This window comes from Amblyomma americanum, chromosome 1 (genome assembly GCF_052857255.1).
Source record: "Amblyomma americanum isolate KBUSLIRL-KWMA chromosome 1, ASM5285725v1, whole genome shotgun sequence".
In the NCBI taxonomy this organism is placed as follows: Eukaryota; Metazoa; Arthropoda; class Arachnida; order Ixodida; family Ixodidae; genus Amblyomma; species Amblyomma americanum.
In genome coordinates, this window is record NC_135497.1 from 205,356,779 (window position 1) to 205,374,941 (window position 18,163).

General features: G+C 50.0%; 2 protein-coding genes across 2 annotated transcripts in view; one reads left to right on the forward strand and one right to left on the reverse strand.

The window, feature by feature from the left end:
• The window catches only part of LOC144115514 (uncharacterized), a 57,284-nt gene extending 52,949 nt beyond the window's left edge, over positions 1 to 4,335 (reverse strand). The window contains exon 1 of the mRNA XM_077649926.1: positions 4,159 to 4,335. Within this exon, the coding sequence (XP_077506052.1) occupies positions 4,159 to 4,335 (177 nt within the window). The remainder of the gene's footprint in view (positions 1 to 4,158) is intronic.
• Positions 4,336 to 6,702: 2,367 nt separating this feature from the next.
• LOC144115521 (uncharacterized) overlaps positions 6,703 to 18,163 on the forward strand; it is a 70,670-nt gene continuing 59,209 nt past the window's right edge. The window contains exon 1 of the mRNA XM_077649935.1: positions 6,703 to 6,780. Coding sequence (XP_077506061.1) covers positions 6,703 to 6,780 — 78 coding nt within the window. The remainder of the gene's footprint in view (positions 6,781 to 18,163) is intronic.

The window sequence follows — 18,163 nt, forward strand, 5'->3', positions numbered from 1 at the left end:
TGCAGCACAAGTAAGGGGCACAAGAACAGAGGAGAAAGCCGGCACGTCGGTGTCGTCAGTGGCGAGAATATGCGCGGCAGTAGCAGGCGAGGCGTCCACAAGAGTATCACACAGCGGCGACAAATCAATTTGAGCACGTGCACAGTCGATGATTGCGTGATGCGCGGACAGAAAGTCCCAACCGAGGATGATGTCGTGAGAGGTGCGGGCAAGAACGAAGAACTCAATGCTTTGTGCTCTGGAGGAGACGACGACGAGCAGCCAGTGCCGCTGTACGAAACGCTCTCGTTAGGCGCAAACTCGGCGCATAGACGCAAGATACGATTTTGTTCGGGGCAGAACCACCGGATTTGTGCTGTGCAGAAAACGACGACGAGCGGGCAGTGCCGCTGGGCGAAGTGCTCTCGTTAGGCGCAAATTCGGTGCATGCACGCAAGAGACGATTTTCCTCGGGGCAGAACCACCGGATTTGTGCTCTGCAGGAGACGACGACGAGCGGGCAGTGTCGCTGGACGAAGCGCTCTCGTTAGGCGCAAATTCGGTGCATGCACGCAAGAGACGATTTTGCTGGCGTCTGAACGTCCTGATTAGTTCTTTCGCACTAATAAATTTCGCCAGTGTCGGTGAAATACCAGTGCCGGCGGATGCAGTACAGAGGTGAATGAGTTAACTAGTTATACGTTTAACTAATTTCTGATAATTAACTTTTGAACTATTGCAGTTACACATCTGATTGCAATTTAATATTTGTATCGGGTCGGTAGTAATAGCCATATCACTTTTTTGAGTTTTGAAAGCGCGATTATCCTCGGCACTGTGGTTCGACAAAATTTGGTTTTTTCGAATAGTTACGTGCTCTGAAGGGCTTGCTTTGCCTGCACGCTTTTCGAAAGCGCATGTATTTTGGCACGATGTAGCTAAGATTAGTTGAGCCACAGCGGCGAGGGCAATCGCGTTTTCGAAATTCTAAAAACTGATATGGCTATTACTAACGACCCGCTGTAAATATGTAATCTCAGCCATGTATGTAACTGTAAGAGTTAAAAAGTTAATTATTAGAAATGAGTTATCCGGCTAACTGGTTATCTTCATTCACCTGTTTTTTTTTATGTCCGCCGAGACTCGCATCATTCTGCCGCCGAAGCTGACTTTATCACTCAAAAAGCCTATTTAAAAAAGAAAGTGATCAGCTTCCCTGAAACATCCTGTATATTTGCAATCACCGGATGCTAGCCTATGAGTGTAACTTCACTTAGTATTCCACTTTTTTGTGCCTTGAAGAAAAGGCAAAAAAGAAAAAAGATAAAAAATAACCCTTACTGTAGTTCTCGCTGAATATCTCGATTATAGCAACTAGCGAAAATGTTTTCAAGGTTTTTTTTTTTTTGCGGCAGTTGCGGCAAGCCAATGTACGACAAGAAGACTATTGTCAAACCATGCACTATTCTAATGTGGGAATACTTTTCAGCACTCGGTCTGTAACTGCCTGTTGTCAACTCTGATCTTTAATTCAGCGCCAAAAAGTTACGAGACCTGATGTACAAATAGCATTTGTGTAGCGTAATGAAACTTAGGCCATTGCAGTCCCAATGTTGATTCTGTAATTCATTATTGCCAAGCTTCCTACCTTTCTCAGATGAGAAATTTGAAGCCGGCCTTCTTGGGCTGCAACACACGGGGAATCCAGTGAGCAACCGGCCGCTGAAATTAGGCATATGCAACGTGATTCCGCTGACAAAGACATCGTTTTGAGATGACCCGCCACATCTGCTTGATTTTCGTCGTTTTGGGGCTGCCATTGATGCCAGGCGAGAGCTGGCTTCTTGTGCCAGGCTTTCCGCTGCCGCGTCACCAGCCATAGAGTTTCTCAATATTATCTTTAGAGGGAAAGCAGGCGGAATCACCCTTCACCCACCTTGGGGACAGGATGTTTCGTATTTGGCTTGGCTGTTGTTGGACATGAAACGTGGATTCAGCCGTAACAATACAATTCTTCTCGTGGCAGACCTCGAAGGAATGCGGTGAAGTTTCTCTATGAGCCTAATACTTGTGTTAAATTTACTCATGAAGTAAGAAGCGCACAAGCGAAATAATTTCATATTCGAGGAGCGGAGAGCATCGAGGAGCGGCTGCCGCTTCAGAGGCAGGATGCGTGTTTTCGGCCCAACACAGCAGCCAGGCCAAATAGGAAACCTCGTCTTCCCGGTATTTGCGCACTGGATGAGGTGCTCAGCAACTGCAACACTTTCTGAGAATTTCGCAATATTCAAGGATTCAAATATATATAGGCTGTACGAAAATCGTGCCAAGTTTTTTTATTTAGCATTTGAAATGGCGACGTTATCCATAATTAAGCTTAGGCTTCCTCTCACAGCAGTCGAGGAGTGCGGAAAAGCTTGATGTGACGTCACAGACGGCAAAATTTCAAATTTCCGCTGCCGTCAACCTCACGCTGCCTTACGTCATTGGGTGATGCGAAACAACGCTCGGCGGGCTTTGCCTTCGGTGGCGTTGTTTTTTTTCCTTCATCGGAAGCGTTTATGCGTTGGAAATGTACCGGTACCTTTGATGACGTTATCATGCGCCCCCACTTGGCGCTGCGCGCTGCGGAGAAGCTTGAAGACCATCGGGAATTTATTAGACGATTGAGTCACGATTTCAAATATTAGCCCAAAAGGAGCCCGCTTGCTTTACGTGCAAGTTTCACACTACCGCGCCCTTTAAGCCCGTCGAATTCTAAAACACCTGTAGCTGCCCTTTAAGAAACTCGCATAGACGGTGGCACCAGCTTTTCCTCTAGGTAATATTGAGAAACTCTTATGTCACTGGTGGCTTCTATGCGGGAAAGGGAGCCACCGGAAGCATGCGACAAATTTTTTGTGTCGGTGTTTTTAAGCCATTAAGAACTAGAATGCAAAAATTGTTCGAGGCAGTTCCGTGCACGAGGCGCTCGGTACCTTTTCTGACATGCATTAGGTTCTACTAGCGCGAGAAATCTGGCAATTTCTTTGTTCATATACATGCGTCTCAATTTCCCAAAAAATATATAAATGGCTCAATAACTTTAAGAACGGAAGCACGACGCACAATTCCGTGCTTAAAGAATTACAGCCATATTCTTTGAAAAGATACCTCTGCTGAATTAATTATTTTTTATCATCCGAAGCTGTTACCGCAACTAAAACTGACGTATATAGTGTGATCTTTAGTAAAAAAAACTTCCCCACATGAGAGAAGAAAAAAGTTGCAGAATCAGACAGAATTTCCTTCCCGCACCGTAGAACTTCACGGGTCCTTGTTTATTTCTTCGTTTTGAAAAGCGATCGTTTTTTTCTAGGCACGAAATGTCGCTACCATTCTGTCTAGCAGGGATTTCGAATGTAGCTGGTAGCACTCATTTTGTAAGTTCAGACGTTTCGGAAATTTTTTTTTTGAAAACTTACGTGCTCAATCATAGACACTGCCACAAAGGGCTACAATGCGCACTTTGAGGCAGCCAGAATCGCGCACAGGGAGTGCCGCTTAAGTTACAATCCATTTAAATGCAGTTAAAGACTCAACGCCATGAAGTATTTCTGCCCAAGACATACCAAGGCCCGGCTTCATAAATGCATCGAATTGTGACTGTTCTTTTGTCTTTATTAACATACTGGCCATCAGGTGTGCACTGACGGCCAGTACACAAGCCCAGAAAAGAAGGGCGGAGCAGATTCCTTTTGAAGAACATTGCCGCATCTTTCAAGTGTTCCGCTGATAACGCTGGCTCCAGAGCTGTGGGAATCCCACGAGCTTCGCGCCACTGTCCGACTCGAGTCAGAAGCCGGGAATAGCCCACAGTTTTGAGATCACACTCTGGCACTTACTGATAATGTTCTCTACTCATAATTCGCTTTGTCTTACTTGGCTTGTTTTACACGAGCAAATCGCAAAAAGGCCCCTGAAAGCAGTTCAGAATTACCCAATTCTCGATTTTTTGCAACCTTCACAAATAATCAGGCTCGTTTTCATTCTTCAATAGTTTCCCCCAATCCCCAAAACAAGCGGCGCCGCTATGCAAGCCCGAATGCATGGTGAACTATAATTCGAAATGGTAGTGTTCGGGAGACGGCACAGGAGCTTCACACTACACGCGATTAGCAAATAAATCTAGATACTCACCACAGCAGTTTCGTCCTTGTATGTGCCAAAGACGTCCCTAAAAAAAGTTGAAAAGTCGACGTCCGGAACTGTCACCCCCTGCGCGTGTGCTGCAACGACCCCGTTGTCAATTTTCACTGTAACACTGGCCTTCTTGGGCACGTGCAGCCCTTTAGGAAGACAATCTTCGAACGCCATGGCGAGAAAATTCTCCCCTCAAAACAAAAGAACCGAGGGACAGGGCAAAATGTTATTTTCAGAAGATTTCTGTGAATGCCCGGGGACAGTGAAATTGAGCGCAGACAATTCGAGATGCCAAAGCAGCGCTCCCTGCAGTGTCGCAGCAGCTGAACGGGACAACAGCAGTCGAATATCAGGCCACGAGGTACCGGCTCAGCGACCTGTGCTTTAAAACATGACTGGCAGGCTTTGCCTCGAATGCATCCGGTTGGTACTGTTATATGTCGTTATATTAGATGATTGACAAATCGCGACCGTTTGCGATGTTTAAAAAAAAGGAAAGAAAAAGGCCGAAGCGATTTGACAGAACGCTAATTACGGTCCGCTCATCTCTAGAGGGACGGACACTTGCTTTGTCTGCATTGTTGTTTCTCCGGGCCGCATGCGTCATGCGCTTTACCCCACGGGGCGCCAGTCGCGTACAGCTCGGGTTGCAGTTTGTGACGAGCGCGAACGACTCAATTTTGCTGTGTACAAAACCTACCGTATACTATTTCGCATGCGTCGCTATACCAGGGGCGGATCCGAAAGCCCACTTCGGGGAGGCGGGGTGGTGCGGTTTCTTAGGGGGGTCAAGGGTGCACAGTTTATATGTTAGCAACCGAACAACTAACCTGCTATGCTTTGTTATGTAGTGGGTTTGCTTTCTTATTTAGGTAATATTTATTATTAGTTAAGTTATTATTTAGTCGGTGGACATTCGGCTAGAAAGCCATGCAGACAAAAAAAAAAAGGAGTGGACACTTAAGCTCCGCCTGAAGGGTATGACGCGATAGCGTAATAGGTCAGTTCTCATATATGCAGAAGGTCAATCTCTACATTCATATAGATCCCTGGGAGTGCTTATACCCCTCCTGCAGTGCAGTGGTGCAGCAGTTAAGCGATGCGACACTGCCCTGCGATGGAAGGTGCTCCCAGTGGTGGGCCTTGTGTGGCCCAGTTTGCTCTTCCCGAGCGACCAATCATTAATTAAATTGCCAACTGCCACGGTGGGCTGTTTGCTCACTGTCCGGTGGGGCAGGTTGTGATGACGCCGCAAGTTCATGTGACCTAGGTGGCCCACCTGCCTCCTATAGGTTGCTCTCCAGGGACCACCTGCCACAGCCATGCCCGTGATTTTTCGCTCACAATGCGGACACCGGATTTTCTGGTGAGCGGGGCCTTTAACGTTGGCGCGTTAAAATGGTTGGCGATTTAGCATTGCTAAGCACGAAATATTGTGCGAATGCACAATTTTTTGGAGGTGGACAGCACTGACGAGTAGCTGAAAGCGCGATTGGGGTGTCCACGGACACAGGGTGCTAGTTATACGCATCTGCGGCTTTTTCATCGTCACTGCCAATTAGCCCAATGTAGGCCGGCGGCCTATGCTCCGGTACCGCGTTTCTGCAGCAGTATTTTCAGCGCAACGCGTATTGCTCTAGCGGCATGTTTCATGCCACAACGTTGTCCACGCCAACGCATGCAGCGCACATCTCTCTGAAGGCACGAATACCAGTTTGATATTAGTATTGGTTAATGAAGAAGACGATGCGCAGTGCACAGCGCGAGAGTGTGTTGCAGTTTAACACGAGGCGTGATCGGCTGCGGCGATAGCATAGTGATCTCGTGCAGCGGCCAGTGAAGCTGATATCTTCGCACCGCCGCGGTTTCGAATCCCAGTCACGGGTATTTATCTTATTTATTTCACTCGGCCCAAACCCATAAACACTGCAACCCCACAAATATCGCAAGATCTTTCTCGTGGTTTACGCATAGGAATAGCGATTTCGCACTAATATGCATCCCGTCATTTTCATGCAATATATCGGTATCAGTTCTAGTACTTCGACACTGAACCCCGTCATGCGCATTTAGAAAAGTTTTGCGAGGCCGGACAGATGGTCACTGAGGAAAGGACGTGCAAACGTTTGCGCCGCGACTTTAGCGCTAATTAGAACGCGATACTCTAAGGGGGACGGAGGAAGGAGACCCGCTAATGAAGAAATACGCGGAGGAGCCACTGAAAGAGGAAATGTCCGCACTGTTTGTGGCCGATCGCGAGACCCCGTGAGCTGGTTCGTGCTCTCGCGCAATTTGAGCGATTTTGACCGAGGTGTGGAGGCCGCTTTGGATGGGGAGCAAAATGAGGCGCTAACGGTGAGCACAGAGAGAGTAAGCGTCGTCGAAAGAACGGAGCTAAACCCCAAGGTAGCTCTTTTGAAAGAGTGGCTAGACCGCTTAGAACAGCTGCTAGCGCAGCAGGTGGAACGCAGGGGTGAAGCGCGGACTCAGCAGCGCCCGCTCGTTGGAAACCGGATACCGCCACAAAGCTCTAGGCGCGGCATGAGAGATTTTGAGGAAATCGTGTGCTTCGCAGGCCAGAGTATTGCCGACGAGGCTTGCCCTGTTGTGCGCCGCAAGGTAAGTGGTTGCTGCCTGGAATGGCTGAGACACAGGGTCAAAGGTGATCTTGATTATGGAAAGCGGATTTAGCGCGCTACGAAGGAAAGGGGATCGCGTTGGAAGCGTCTGGCAGTGTTGCAATGTTGCAACGGGGATTGTAGGCACAATGGGGCATAAACCCATTATGCCTCTTGGCATAAGCGGCGTCTACCGGTTACACTTCACGGTCGACGGAATTGCATTAGATCCCCCCCCCCCCCCCCCCCCTGTTAGATATGCCTGGACACAGTGTCTCTGCCAAAAGGAGTGTTGAGTAACTTAGGACATGATTTTTTGAGAAGTGCAAATGTAGATGTCTCATTCTTGTTCTTGGAAGAAGCAGTCCATGCGGAAGACTCAGAAGTTCCGTTTGAAAACAGGAAAATGGCTGAGACTTGCAATACCGATACTGACACCGAACAGACCGCGGGATCGGTGGGGAAGGTCGGGAGTTGCCGCCAGTTGCCGTAAAGCTGTTCGATGAGGTAGTCGGTCTTCCCTGGTCAGAGCCCGTTTTGTGCGATTATGTGCTTTGAGATGCGGAGAGTGGCTCCGTGGGAGTGTTTAAGCCGGTCGATTCTCCCAGCAATGGCCTGAAGGCAGCCGCGTGCTTCGTTACTGTTTGTGGTGACCACATTGTGCCTCTGCTGGTGGTTAATTGCAGCCAGCAGCCACTGCACCTCCCCAAGAACAAAACATTAGCTTCTTTTACAACTGCGATTGAGAGACGTGAGCGCAGCAAAACGGTACTCGACGCTGTAGGGCACGCTGGCCCTTCTGTCGCGCCAGGTGCTTTGTTTGATCTTTCTCACGTAGTCCAAGGAGGCGGAGGCGCTGATTGCCCTGCTGAACGAATTCTCAGAGGTGTTCGCCGCGACCAACCTGGATTTGGGCTACTGTGGCGTTCTACAACACAGGATAGAAACTTGCGCTTCGGCGTGAGGAGATGGAGAAGCAGGTGCAGGATCTGATTGATAGCGGAGTAGTCGAGCGCTCAAAGTAGGCACGGGGGGCACCGTCCCTACTGGTGGAGAAGCCAGATGGTTCCTACCGACCGGTAGTGGACTATCGCAGTCTCAATGCCGTAACTCGGATCGACCCGTTTCCCATCCCCAATATACAGGAGACCCTTTCTCTGATGGGCTCTGCCAGGTACTTAACGGTTGTGAATCAAGCGGCGGGATTTTGGCAGATAGCAATAGAAAAGGCAGATGCCGAGACAACGGCATTCAATACACCCGCATGACACTATGAATGGAAAAGGCTGCCGATGGGTCTGTTCAATAGCCCTGCTGTCTGGCAGAAGACCGCTGATGTTACTCTGGCGGGCCTTCTGGGAAAGTTAGCCTTCGTGTATATGGATGACATAACCATATAAATTGAGAACTTTGAGAGACATTTTTCAACATCGAAAAGGTTTTGGTGCGACTGCGAGGAGCGGGCCTAAAGCTTAAGCCTTCATAGTGCGAATTCCTAAAAAAGGAGGTTAAACACCTCGAGCACTTTGTTTCAGCTTACGGCGTCCGGTCTGAGCCAAAGAAACTAATATATATCTGGCTTTGCATTCCCGTCTGGTGTCCGCCAGGTAGGGTAGTTTCTCGGCCCAATTGGCTATTACCGAAGGTATATAGAGCAATTCGCCAAGCTATAGCTAAGCCGCTGACCGCCTTAACCGACAAAAATGTAGTTTTTCGCTGGTCAAAGGAGCCAGAGGATGCTTTTGGGGCTCCGAAGAGAAAGTTAATAAGCGCACCGCTGTTGCGCCGCCGAGATTTCAATTTGCCCTTCGTTATGGGCATAGGTGCGTCAAAGTTCGCGGTTGGTGCCGTGCTTTCGTAGGTTATCGAGTGTAGAGAACATCCTGTAGCCTTTGCTAGTCGACAGACGAGCCCCAGAGAGAAGGCGTACGGAGCCATGGAGAGGAAAACCTAGTGGTTGTCTGGGCGGTATAGCACTTCAGGAGCTTCATTTACGGCCACTAGTTCAGGCTATTCACAGACTGCCTGCCTCTGAAACGGGTGGGTGATGAGGGTCAGAGACCCTGGCTCGTGGCTGACTTGATGGAATCTACAGCTGCGCGAAAATTGGCTATGGTTTAGCTCTGGTTAAACGTGGAGTGACGCGAGAGTTACGTCTGGCCGAGTGGAACTCGCTCAGTCGAATTGCAGTCGTCTTTGTTGTTGTTGTTGCCCTCATACAATGGCACATGCCCACATAGGGGGATTGGCCAAGAATTGGGGGCACAGAGAGTTTTTCAGATAAACATTTCCTGGACGAAAATAAAATTAATGCTGAGGAAGGAAGAAGTAAATAACAAGGAACAGCGAAATGAAACGGGAAATGCATAACGCACGCAGGAGACCAAGACTGATGTTTATAGCCAAGTGGTTAAATGATAATGATAATCGTAAGAATAAAAATATTATTGAAAAAAAATATCATTAGCAAGGTAGCCGATTTGATTCCATTAAAAATTTGGAGAGCGGTAAAAACAGCCTTGTGGCTGTACCCAAGTATGGTGGCTCCAAACGACAATATGACTGGGCTGCTCAAACAAAGGCCAAGCTCTTGTAGTGGTTTCTCTAAAAACCGTCTTCTCCTCATGGTGTACCGGCTACACAACAACAAAAATGATCTATGGCTTCGTGCTCATCACCGAATACGCCGACGGGATTAAGCGCCAACCCAGACCTGTGCAAATAAAAATTTAAGCGTGGGATCCGGCAGCGGAGCCTTGATGGATATACCTCAAGCTGCCATGAATGGCATGATTGCCTGCTCCACGAATACCTCAGGTGCAGGTAATCATCAGATCTTAAAAGAGATCCAGTTGTCATTCTTAACAAATTCTGTCGCCGAAACCTCGCTGCTGTGATGTACGCTGTAGCCGGAACGATAGGTAGCACGGGGCCATTGAGGGGCGCCTTTGCCAGGCAGTCCGCAACTTCACTGGCGGTCACACCGCTATGACCTGGCACCCATATCATGTGAACTAGGCTCAAATGCGGCGGGAGTAATGAATGGAAGGTGTTCAAGATTGGCGAATCCACAGCCGAAGCAAGAGACGAACACCAAGAGAGTCTGTAATCACAGCCACTGAAGAGAAAGCTGGCTCTAGTTTTCCAAGAGCAAGCACCACCGCCAGAAACTCCGCTTGGAAAATTGGGGTGTAGTCGGGAAGCCGCACAGAAAAAGACCAATCTAGAAGCGGGCAATATATTCCCGCCCCTGCCTTTTCATCACATTGAAAGGCGTCAGTAGATATCGTTAGGCTAATAGGTATGCTTTGTAAATGGTCTTCTAATAATCCATTTAAAATGCGGGTGGTAAATGCTGAGCTTTTTTTCGGGAAAATGTCATCATAGAGAATTTCTAAAGAGGACCCACTGTTTTTTGTCGGAAGGATGTTATACAAAAGAACATTTAAAGGATCAAGCAAATTTTGTACCATGACTACCTGCAAGGTATTGTCACGTAGTGGTGACGGCAGTCGAAGCAGCGATGAATACGGACGAAAGGATCTTCTAAAAGAACTGTTTATTAGGCTGACTTGCACCCAAAATGGACTGAATCACTCGGCGGCGGCGAAGCGACAAGCGTGCTCGGCGGTCGTCGAACAGAATGCCCGCCGCTGTCGGCCGTGCTCAATTTAAAGCTGATAGCGAACATTCGAGATAAAGGGCGCAAAGTTACTAGAACATTCCGGAACAACGTAGAATCAGCTTTGCCTGGCTGCGATCAATCGAGATAAATCTAGTCGCGTCTTGCGTCGCAAACAAAGTGATAAGGTGGTGTCGCGGCAGATTTGAAAAACGAATAAACACTGCAAATATTCGCGGCATTACTCCCCTCTCAAAGAAGCATCGACCCGATGCATTAAAACAAATAATGCGACTAGTAAGGGAAAAAAAAACGGATCTTGCGAAAATAGAGCATGAAAATGCAGCGGCCTTTAGCGCGCATAATACGGCTTCAGACGGACTACATGGACAACTTCTGGTCGTACGCGGCGTCGCTGGGATGCAGTCATTGCGTCAGGGATGACTTCATAATCCAGTTCACCCAGCCGACGAAGAACCTTGTACGGGCCGAAATAGCGGCGCAAAAGCTTTTCACTCAATCCACGGCGGCGAATGGGCGTCCACACCCAGACTTGGTCTCCTGGCTTGTATACCGCGTTGCGTCTTCGTAGGTTGTAGCGTCTGGCGTCGGACCGCTGCTGATCTTTGATCCGTAATCGGGCAAGCCTTCGAGCTTCTTCTGCGCGTTGAAGGTAGGCGGCAACGTCGACGTTCTCTTCTTCTGTAACGTTGGGCAGCATGGCGTCTAGCGTGGTCGTGGCATCCCTGCCATGGACGAGCCTAAAAGGCGTCATCTGGGTGGTCTCCTGCACTGCGGTGTTGTAGGCGAAGACGACGTAAGGCAGGATGACATCCCAGGTTTTATGTTCGGCATCGACATACATAGCGAGCATATCGGCGATGGTTTTGTTCAGGCGCTCGGTCAGTCCGTTGGTCTGCGGATGGTATGCAGTTGTCCTCCGGTGGCTGGTTTGGCTGTAGCGCAGGATGGCTTGCGTGAGTTCCGCCGTAAATGCTGTTCCTCTGTCCGTGATGAGCACATCGGGGGCGCCGTGTCGAAGAAGAATGCACTCCACGAAAAATTTGGCCACTTCTGCTGCTGTTCCGTTCGGTAGGGCTTTCGCCTCGGCGTAGCGGGTCAGGTAGTCGGTCGCTATGATGATCCACTTATTTCCAGATGTTGACGTTGGAAAAGGGCCAAGCAAGTCCACGCCAATCTGCTGAAAGGGTCTTGAGGGAGGTTCAATGGGGTTCAGAAATCCTGCTGGTCGTGTGGGAGGAGTCTTTCGTCGCTGACAATCTCGGCGTGTTTTCACATAGTGTGCGACATCGGCAGACAGTCGGGGCCAGTAATACTTGTCTTGAATGCGGCGGAGGGTGCGAGTAAACCCGAGATGTCCAGCTGTCGGCTCGTCGTGTGAAGCCTGTAGAACTTCTTCGCGGAGACAAGTAGGTACAACAAGGAGGTAGGCTGTTTTGTTCGCTGTAAAGTTCTTCTTCACAAGGACCTCATTCTGCACACAGAAAGAAGACAGTCCTCGCTTGAATGAAGCGGGGGGTGAAGAAACCTTGCCTTCCAGGTACTCGATGAGGCCTTTTAGGTTGGGGTCCGAGCGTTGCTGCTGAGCAAAAGAGCTTGCGCTGATGGGTCCCAGGAAGGCGTCCTCATCGTCGTCCAGCGGTGGTGCATCTACAGGGGCTCGTGAGAGGCAATCGGCGTCAGTGTGCTTGCGTCCGGACTTGTAAACGACGGTGATGTCAAACTCCTGGAGACGCAGACTCCATCGAGCGAGTCGGCCAGAGGGATCCTTCAAATTGGCAAGCCAGCAGAGCGCGTGGTGGTCGCTGACCACCTTGAACGGCCGTCCGTAGAGGTAGGGGCGGAATTTCGACGTAGCCCAGATGATGGCAAGGCACTCCTTCTCAGTGGTCGAATAGTTAGCCTCGGCCTTGGAAAGGGAACGGCTAGCGTATGCGATGACCTTCTCCAGCCCGTCAGTTTTTTGAACGAGAACGGCGCCTAGTCCCACGCTGCTTGCGTCGGTATGAACTTCAGTATCGGCGTTTTCATCAAAATGCGCAAGGATCGGTGGGGACTGTAAACGACGCTGAAGTTCCTTGAAGGCTTCTGCTTGCGGCGCTTCCCATTTAAACGGCACGTCTGCCTTCGTCAGTTGGGTCAGGGGCTCGGCGATGCGCGAAAAGTTTTTCACAAATCGTCGGTAATATGCGCATAGTCCGAGAAACCTGCGCACTGCTTTCTTATCGGCCGGCGGTTGAAACTGTTCAATAGCGGCTGTTTTCTGCGGGTCTGGGAGTACTCCTTCCTTGCTAACGATGTGGCCTAGAAACAGCAGCTCTTCGTAGGCAAAGTGGCATTTCTCTGCTTTCAAGGTTAGGCCAGACGACTTGATTGCGTCTAGTACTGTTCGAAGTCTTTTGAGGTGCTCTTCAAAGTTCGAGGCGAAGACAACGACGTCATCTAAATATACCAGACAAATCTGCCACTTCAGGCCTGCCAGCACTGTATCCATTACTCGCTGAAACGTCGCTGGTGCGGAACAGAGACCAAATGGCATCACCTTGAACTCAAACAGCCCATCCGGAGTTATGAATGCTGTCTTCTCGCGATCTCTTTCGTCGACCTCAATTTGCCAGTAGCCGCTCTTGAGGTCCATCGATGAGAAATATTTGGCGTTGCAGAGGCGGTCCAGTGTGTCGTCGATGCGGGGGAGGGGGTAGACGTCCTTCTTTGTTATGTTGTTCAAGCGGCGGTAATCCACGCAGAATCGAAGTGCGCCGTCTTTCTTTCTCACTAGAACAACCGGTGCCGCCCATGGGCTGTTTGAAGGCTGGATGACGTCGTCGCGAAGCATTTCTTCGACTTGGTCCCGGATGGCTTGTCGTTCTCGCGGAGACACACGGTAGGGGCTTTGACGGAGAGGTCGGACGTGTTGATCCGTTATAATGCGATGCTTGGCAATTGGCGTCTGTCGCACCTTCGGCGATGTCGAAAAGCACTCACTGTAGTTTTGAAGCAGATTGCGGATCTGGTCTTGTCTGTTCCGGTGCAGGGCTGGGTTGATGTCGAAAGTGGGCGAGTTCTCTTGGTCAGGCGGATCTTCTGCGGAGGGGTCGGAGAGGGCGAAGGAATCTCGTACGTCAGATATTTCGTCGTAGAAAGCAATCGCCGTTCCTCTGTTAATATGCCGGTATTCTTCGCTGAAGTTAGTCAGCAGTACTTCGGCCTGGCCATTGCGGAAATGTGCGATGCCTCTTGCGATGCTGATTCCTCGGTCTAGTAGCAACTGCATGTTCCCCTCGATGATGGCTTCAGTGTTTATGGCTTTCGTGGCGCCTACGGTCACGATAACGCTTGAACGGGGTGGGACGCTCACTTCTTCTTCCAGGACACTTAGGGCAACGTGATTTTCCCGAGTTTTCATCGAAGCGATGGCTTCGTCCGTCGAAAGCGTGATCAGCTTGGATCGCAGGTCGATGATCGCCTGATGCTCATTAAGGAAATCCATACCCAAGATCACTTCGCGGGAGCATTGCGGTAGCACAACAAAGGTCGCAGGATAGGTATGTCCTTTGACAGTCACTCGCGCTGTGCATTGTCCTGATGGCGTAATGAGGTGGCCCCCAGCGGTGCGAATTTGTGGGCCGTCCCAAGCCGTTGTGACTTTTCTGAGCTGCGCAGCGAATGTTCCATTCATCACCGAGTAATCGGCTCCTGTGTCGACTAGAGCGGTAACTTTCCGGCCGTCGATAGTCACTTCTAGGTCGGAGGTCCTGGCTCTTGCATTGCATGTCGCTCTCGGCGTCGGGTCACGGCTTCGTCGCGTATGCGAGTCACGGGTTGGGCGTGTGGTCGAAGCTCCTCTGGGTGGCGGCGTCGATTTCAAGGTAGCTTGCGTCGTGGTCGAGGTTCTCATTGTGTGCGGCGTCGGTGCAGCGAGTGTCGGTTCTTCATGCGGCGTCGCGGGTGCAGCGTCTTCATGGGGCGTGGTCGGTGGAGGATCTTCGGCGTTTAGCTCTTGAGCAACCTCACCTCCAGAGGTTGCTGCCTTTAGTTTCCCCTACGGGGGCTGGGCGACCTTCCTCGTACCGCGGCTGCGTAGCTGCGGCGTGGCGACGCAAAGCGCGAGGTTGACGGCGATGGTGAGCGCGAAAAGCGGTTCGGCGTGTACTCTTCTCGACGCAGGTACTCGTCGATTACGTGCGGATGTTGTCCGAAGCGTGGTCGTGGGGCGTTAACGGCAAATCCTCGAAGACCGATACGTCGGTACGGGCAGTGACGAAGAATATGGCCGGCCTCACCGCAATGGAAGCACAACGGCCGGTTGTCGGAAGTCCTCCAGGCGTCGCATTTCCTGGGGCTTGAGGGTCGGTCATAGGCTGGGCGGGCGGGGGCTGGGAGGCGGCGTTGTGGACCAAGTGGCTCATTTCGGGGAGGACGTGGGGGTTGTCGTTGGGGCTGAGCAGTCCTTACTGCAGCGGCGTAGGTCATGGCCTGGGGTTCTGTGGCCGTCGGGGTGCCAAGTGCCTGTTGCACTTCTTCCCGTACCACGTCCATCAGAGTCGATGCTTGTGGCTGTGGGGAGGATGGCAGTAATCGGCGTAGCTCCTCTCGGACGATTTCGCGGATAACGTCCCGCAAGCTGTCGCTGGTGGTGGCCGGCGTGTCCGAACGGATTGCATAGGCAGAGGAAGGGCGGTTGTACTGCCGAGCTCGGACGTCGAGGGTCTTCTCAATCGTGCAGGCTTCCTGCATGAATTCCTCGACCGTTTTTGGCGGCTGACGGACGAGGCTGCCAAAGAGTTGTTCTTTTACGCCGCGCATTAAGAACTGAACTTTCTTTTCCTCGGTCATCCCGGGATCGGCGCGGCGAAATAGGCGCTTCATCTCCTCGACGTAGCTGCGGACGGGCTCATTCGGAAGCTGGATCCTGGACTCGAGGAGTCGTTCGGCTCTTTCTTTCCTCACGACACTGGTAAATACCTTCAATAGTTCTCTCTTGAATAGCTCCCATGTCGTAAGGGACGACTCGTAGTTTTCGTACCACGTGCGTGCGGAGCCATCCAATGAGAAAAAAACGTGTCCAATCTTTGCCGCATCATCCCACTTGTTGAATGATGCCACGCGCTCAAATTGATCCAACCATTCTTCAGGGTCTTCGCCTAGGGATCCATTGAAAGTTGGCGGCACCCGCGGCTGCTGCAGTATAATCGGTGTCGACATCTTCGGTGAGATTGCGGTGCTCGTAGCCGCGTCTTTTCGCTGTCTTGTGCGGTCCGGCAGTTTCCCGAACTCAGGCTCCTCTCCCTGGAGACGTCGGCTGGCTCGCTGAGCTGCTGGCTCGTCCTCAGGTGCGAAGCGCTCAGGGCTGGCTTCACGACTTGAAGGGGGCGTCCGGAACATGGAAGGCTACCCCGCACCTCCACCAGATGTCACGTAGTGGTGACGGCAGTCGAAGCAGCGATGAATACGGACGAAAGGATCTTCTAAAAGAACTGTTTATGGGGCTGACTTGCACCCAAAATGGACTGAATCACTCGGCGGCGGCGAAGCGACAAGCGTGCTCGGCGGTCGTCGAACAGAATGCCCGCCGCTGTCGGCCGTGCTCAATTTAAAGCTGATAGCGAACATTCGAGATAAAGGGCGCAAAGTTACTAGAACATTCCGGAACAACGTAGAATCAGCTTTGCCTGGCTGCGATCAATCGAGATAAATCTAGTCGCGTCTTGCGTCGCAAACAAAGTGATAAGGTGGTGTCGCGGCAGATTTGAAAAACGAATAAACACTGCAAATATTCGCGGCAGTATGAAATCTAGGCCAGTGGGCTCCAAAAAAGGAAGTCAGCTGGCAACGAAAAACAGACAAGGAGCGGTGTAAATCTGTTTCATATATCCTTAGGTGCGTCTGAACAGATAGGAATCGAAATCTAGATAACAAAGGAGGAACACGGGCTTCAAGATAAAGCACGTTATTGGCCACAAATTTGTGGAGGCCAAATCACAACCGAAGCGCTTCCCGCTCCAAAAGAACGAGCGGGCGAATTTTGTACGCAGCCGTACCAGAAAACAGCACAGATCCAAATTCTAAAATTGGTCGGACATACAAAACATAAATCAGCAAAAGTGCATCTCTCCGCATTCCAGACCGGGGATTACTTCCTCTACGCAACATGCCCACAGCACGAGCCCCTTTCGCTGCAACATGGTCAATGTGAGCGCGCCATGTGAGGCTGTCATCATAAATGACACCAAGATATTTTAATGACTTAACTTGAGGAATATTTTGCCGCTGGTAAATGAGAAACAGATGAACAGGACCCTTCATTGACAAAACTAGTTCAGCGCACGTGTTTGCATTTAAGGTGAGAAGTAAGTCACACAACCAACTTTCAAGCAAATTCAGGTACGATTGGAGGCGCACATAGAGAGATTGAATGTCAGCTGCAGCATAGAAAAATGTAATGTCGTCCGAATAGACGTACGTGCGAATGTGTTGATGACTGGGAATAGAGCTAATTAGAATATTAAAGAGCACAGGCGACAGGACTGCGCCTTGTGGAACACCTCTGGATTGTTTATATCTTTCAGAATTGACACCATTTAGTATACAAAAAAACTGTCTGTTCTCAAGGAACGCAGAAATTCACGCAGGTAACTCAGAAACTGCAGAGTATGTAATATTTGCAATAATATGTAGTGTTCTACGCTATCATAAGCTTTGGCTACATCTAATGTCACCAACGCAGCATGCATTTTGTGGTGCCGCGCAACAAGAATACGAATCTCAAGATCGGTGTGAGCATTCCATATGGAACATTTTTGACGGAAACCAATTTGACAGAGACTAAGGATATTATTGCGGTCCACAAACTCCGAAACACGTAGGATTATGACTCTTTCAATTAACTTAACCACGTTTGATGTCAATGAAATGGGTCTAATATTATCCAGAGAATAGCCACAACCATTGTTTTTAGGTAAAGGGATCACTTTGGCGATTTTACACTCAGGAGGAATCCATGCATGTTTGATTGAAAAATTAACCAGCTGCAATAAGGAGGTAGGCGACTCCTCAAAGAGGATCCTTAACATTGTTGGTGTTACCCTATCAGGGCCAGGAGCAGCAGTTGGTAACCTCATCACTATCGTGGAAAGCTCGGGAAGGGTAATTGGGGGAACATGCTGAATCTGGTCCACTGGCGCCACAAACGCAGAGCACAAAGGAAGTAGAGACGAGAAACGGTGCTCTAATCCTCTGGCAATTGTCTCAACTGTTTCTATTGCTTCTTGCGGGGTCAAAACACATGAGGGTGAATTTTCTTAAACCGGAATCTTTTTCAGCGATCTTATGAATCGGAAAAGTGCGCGACGATTAATTGATTTTGTTAGGAAATCAAAATGCTGGGATCCATAATTTTCATTCGCTTGTGAGGTTGTGCGTTTAAAAGTAGCCACAGTGAACATCATGCCAATTCTTTGGGCACTGATTGTGGAGGAGCTTCTTCCATGCAGCATGCAGCCTTTAATCTGTGTCTGTAATCCCGCGAGCAATCTGCATTCCATCATCTAGCTGAAGTGTTCCCTCTTGACAATGCAGTCAGTCTTTCGCCACTTTGTTTCGCTGGGCGTTCCTTCTTCATCTTCGTTCCTGAACGTGGATTCACTCTCTCCCTCCCTTCCCCTATCCACTTCCACCACACTCGGTTTCGCCGGCTCCGCACCACGTGACCAACCACGTGATCACCCACGGCGCTGCCATT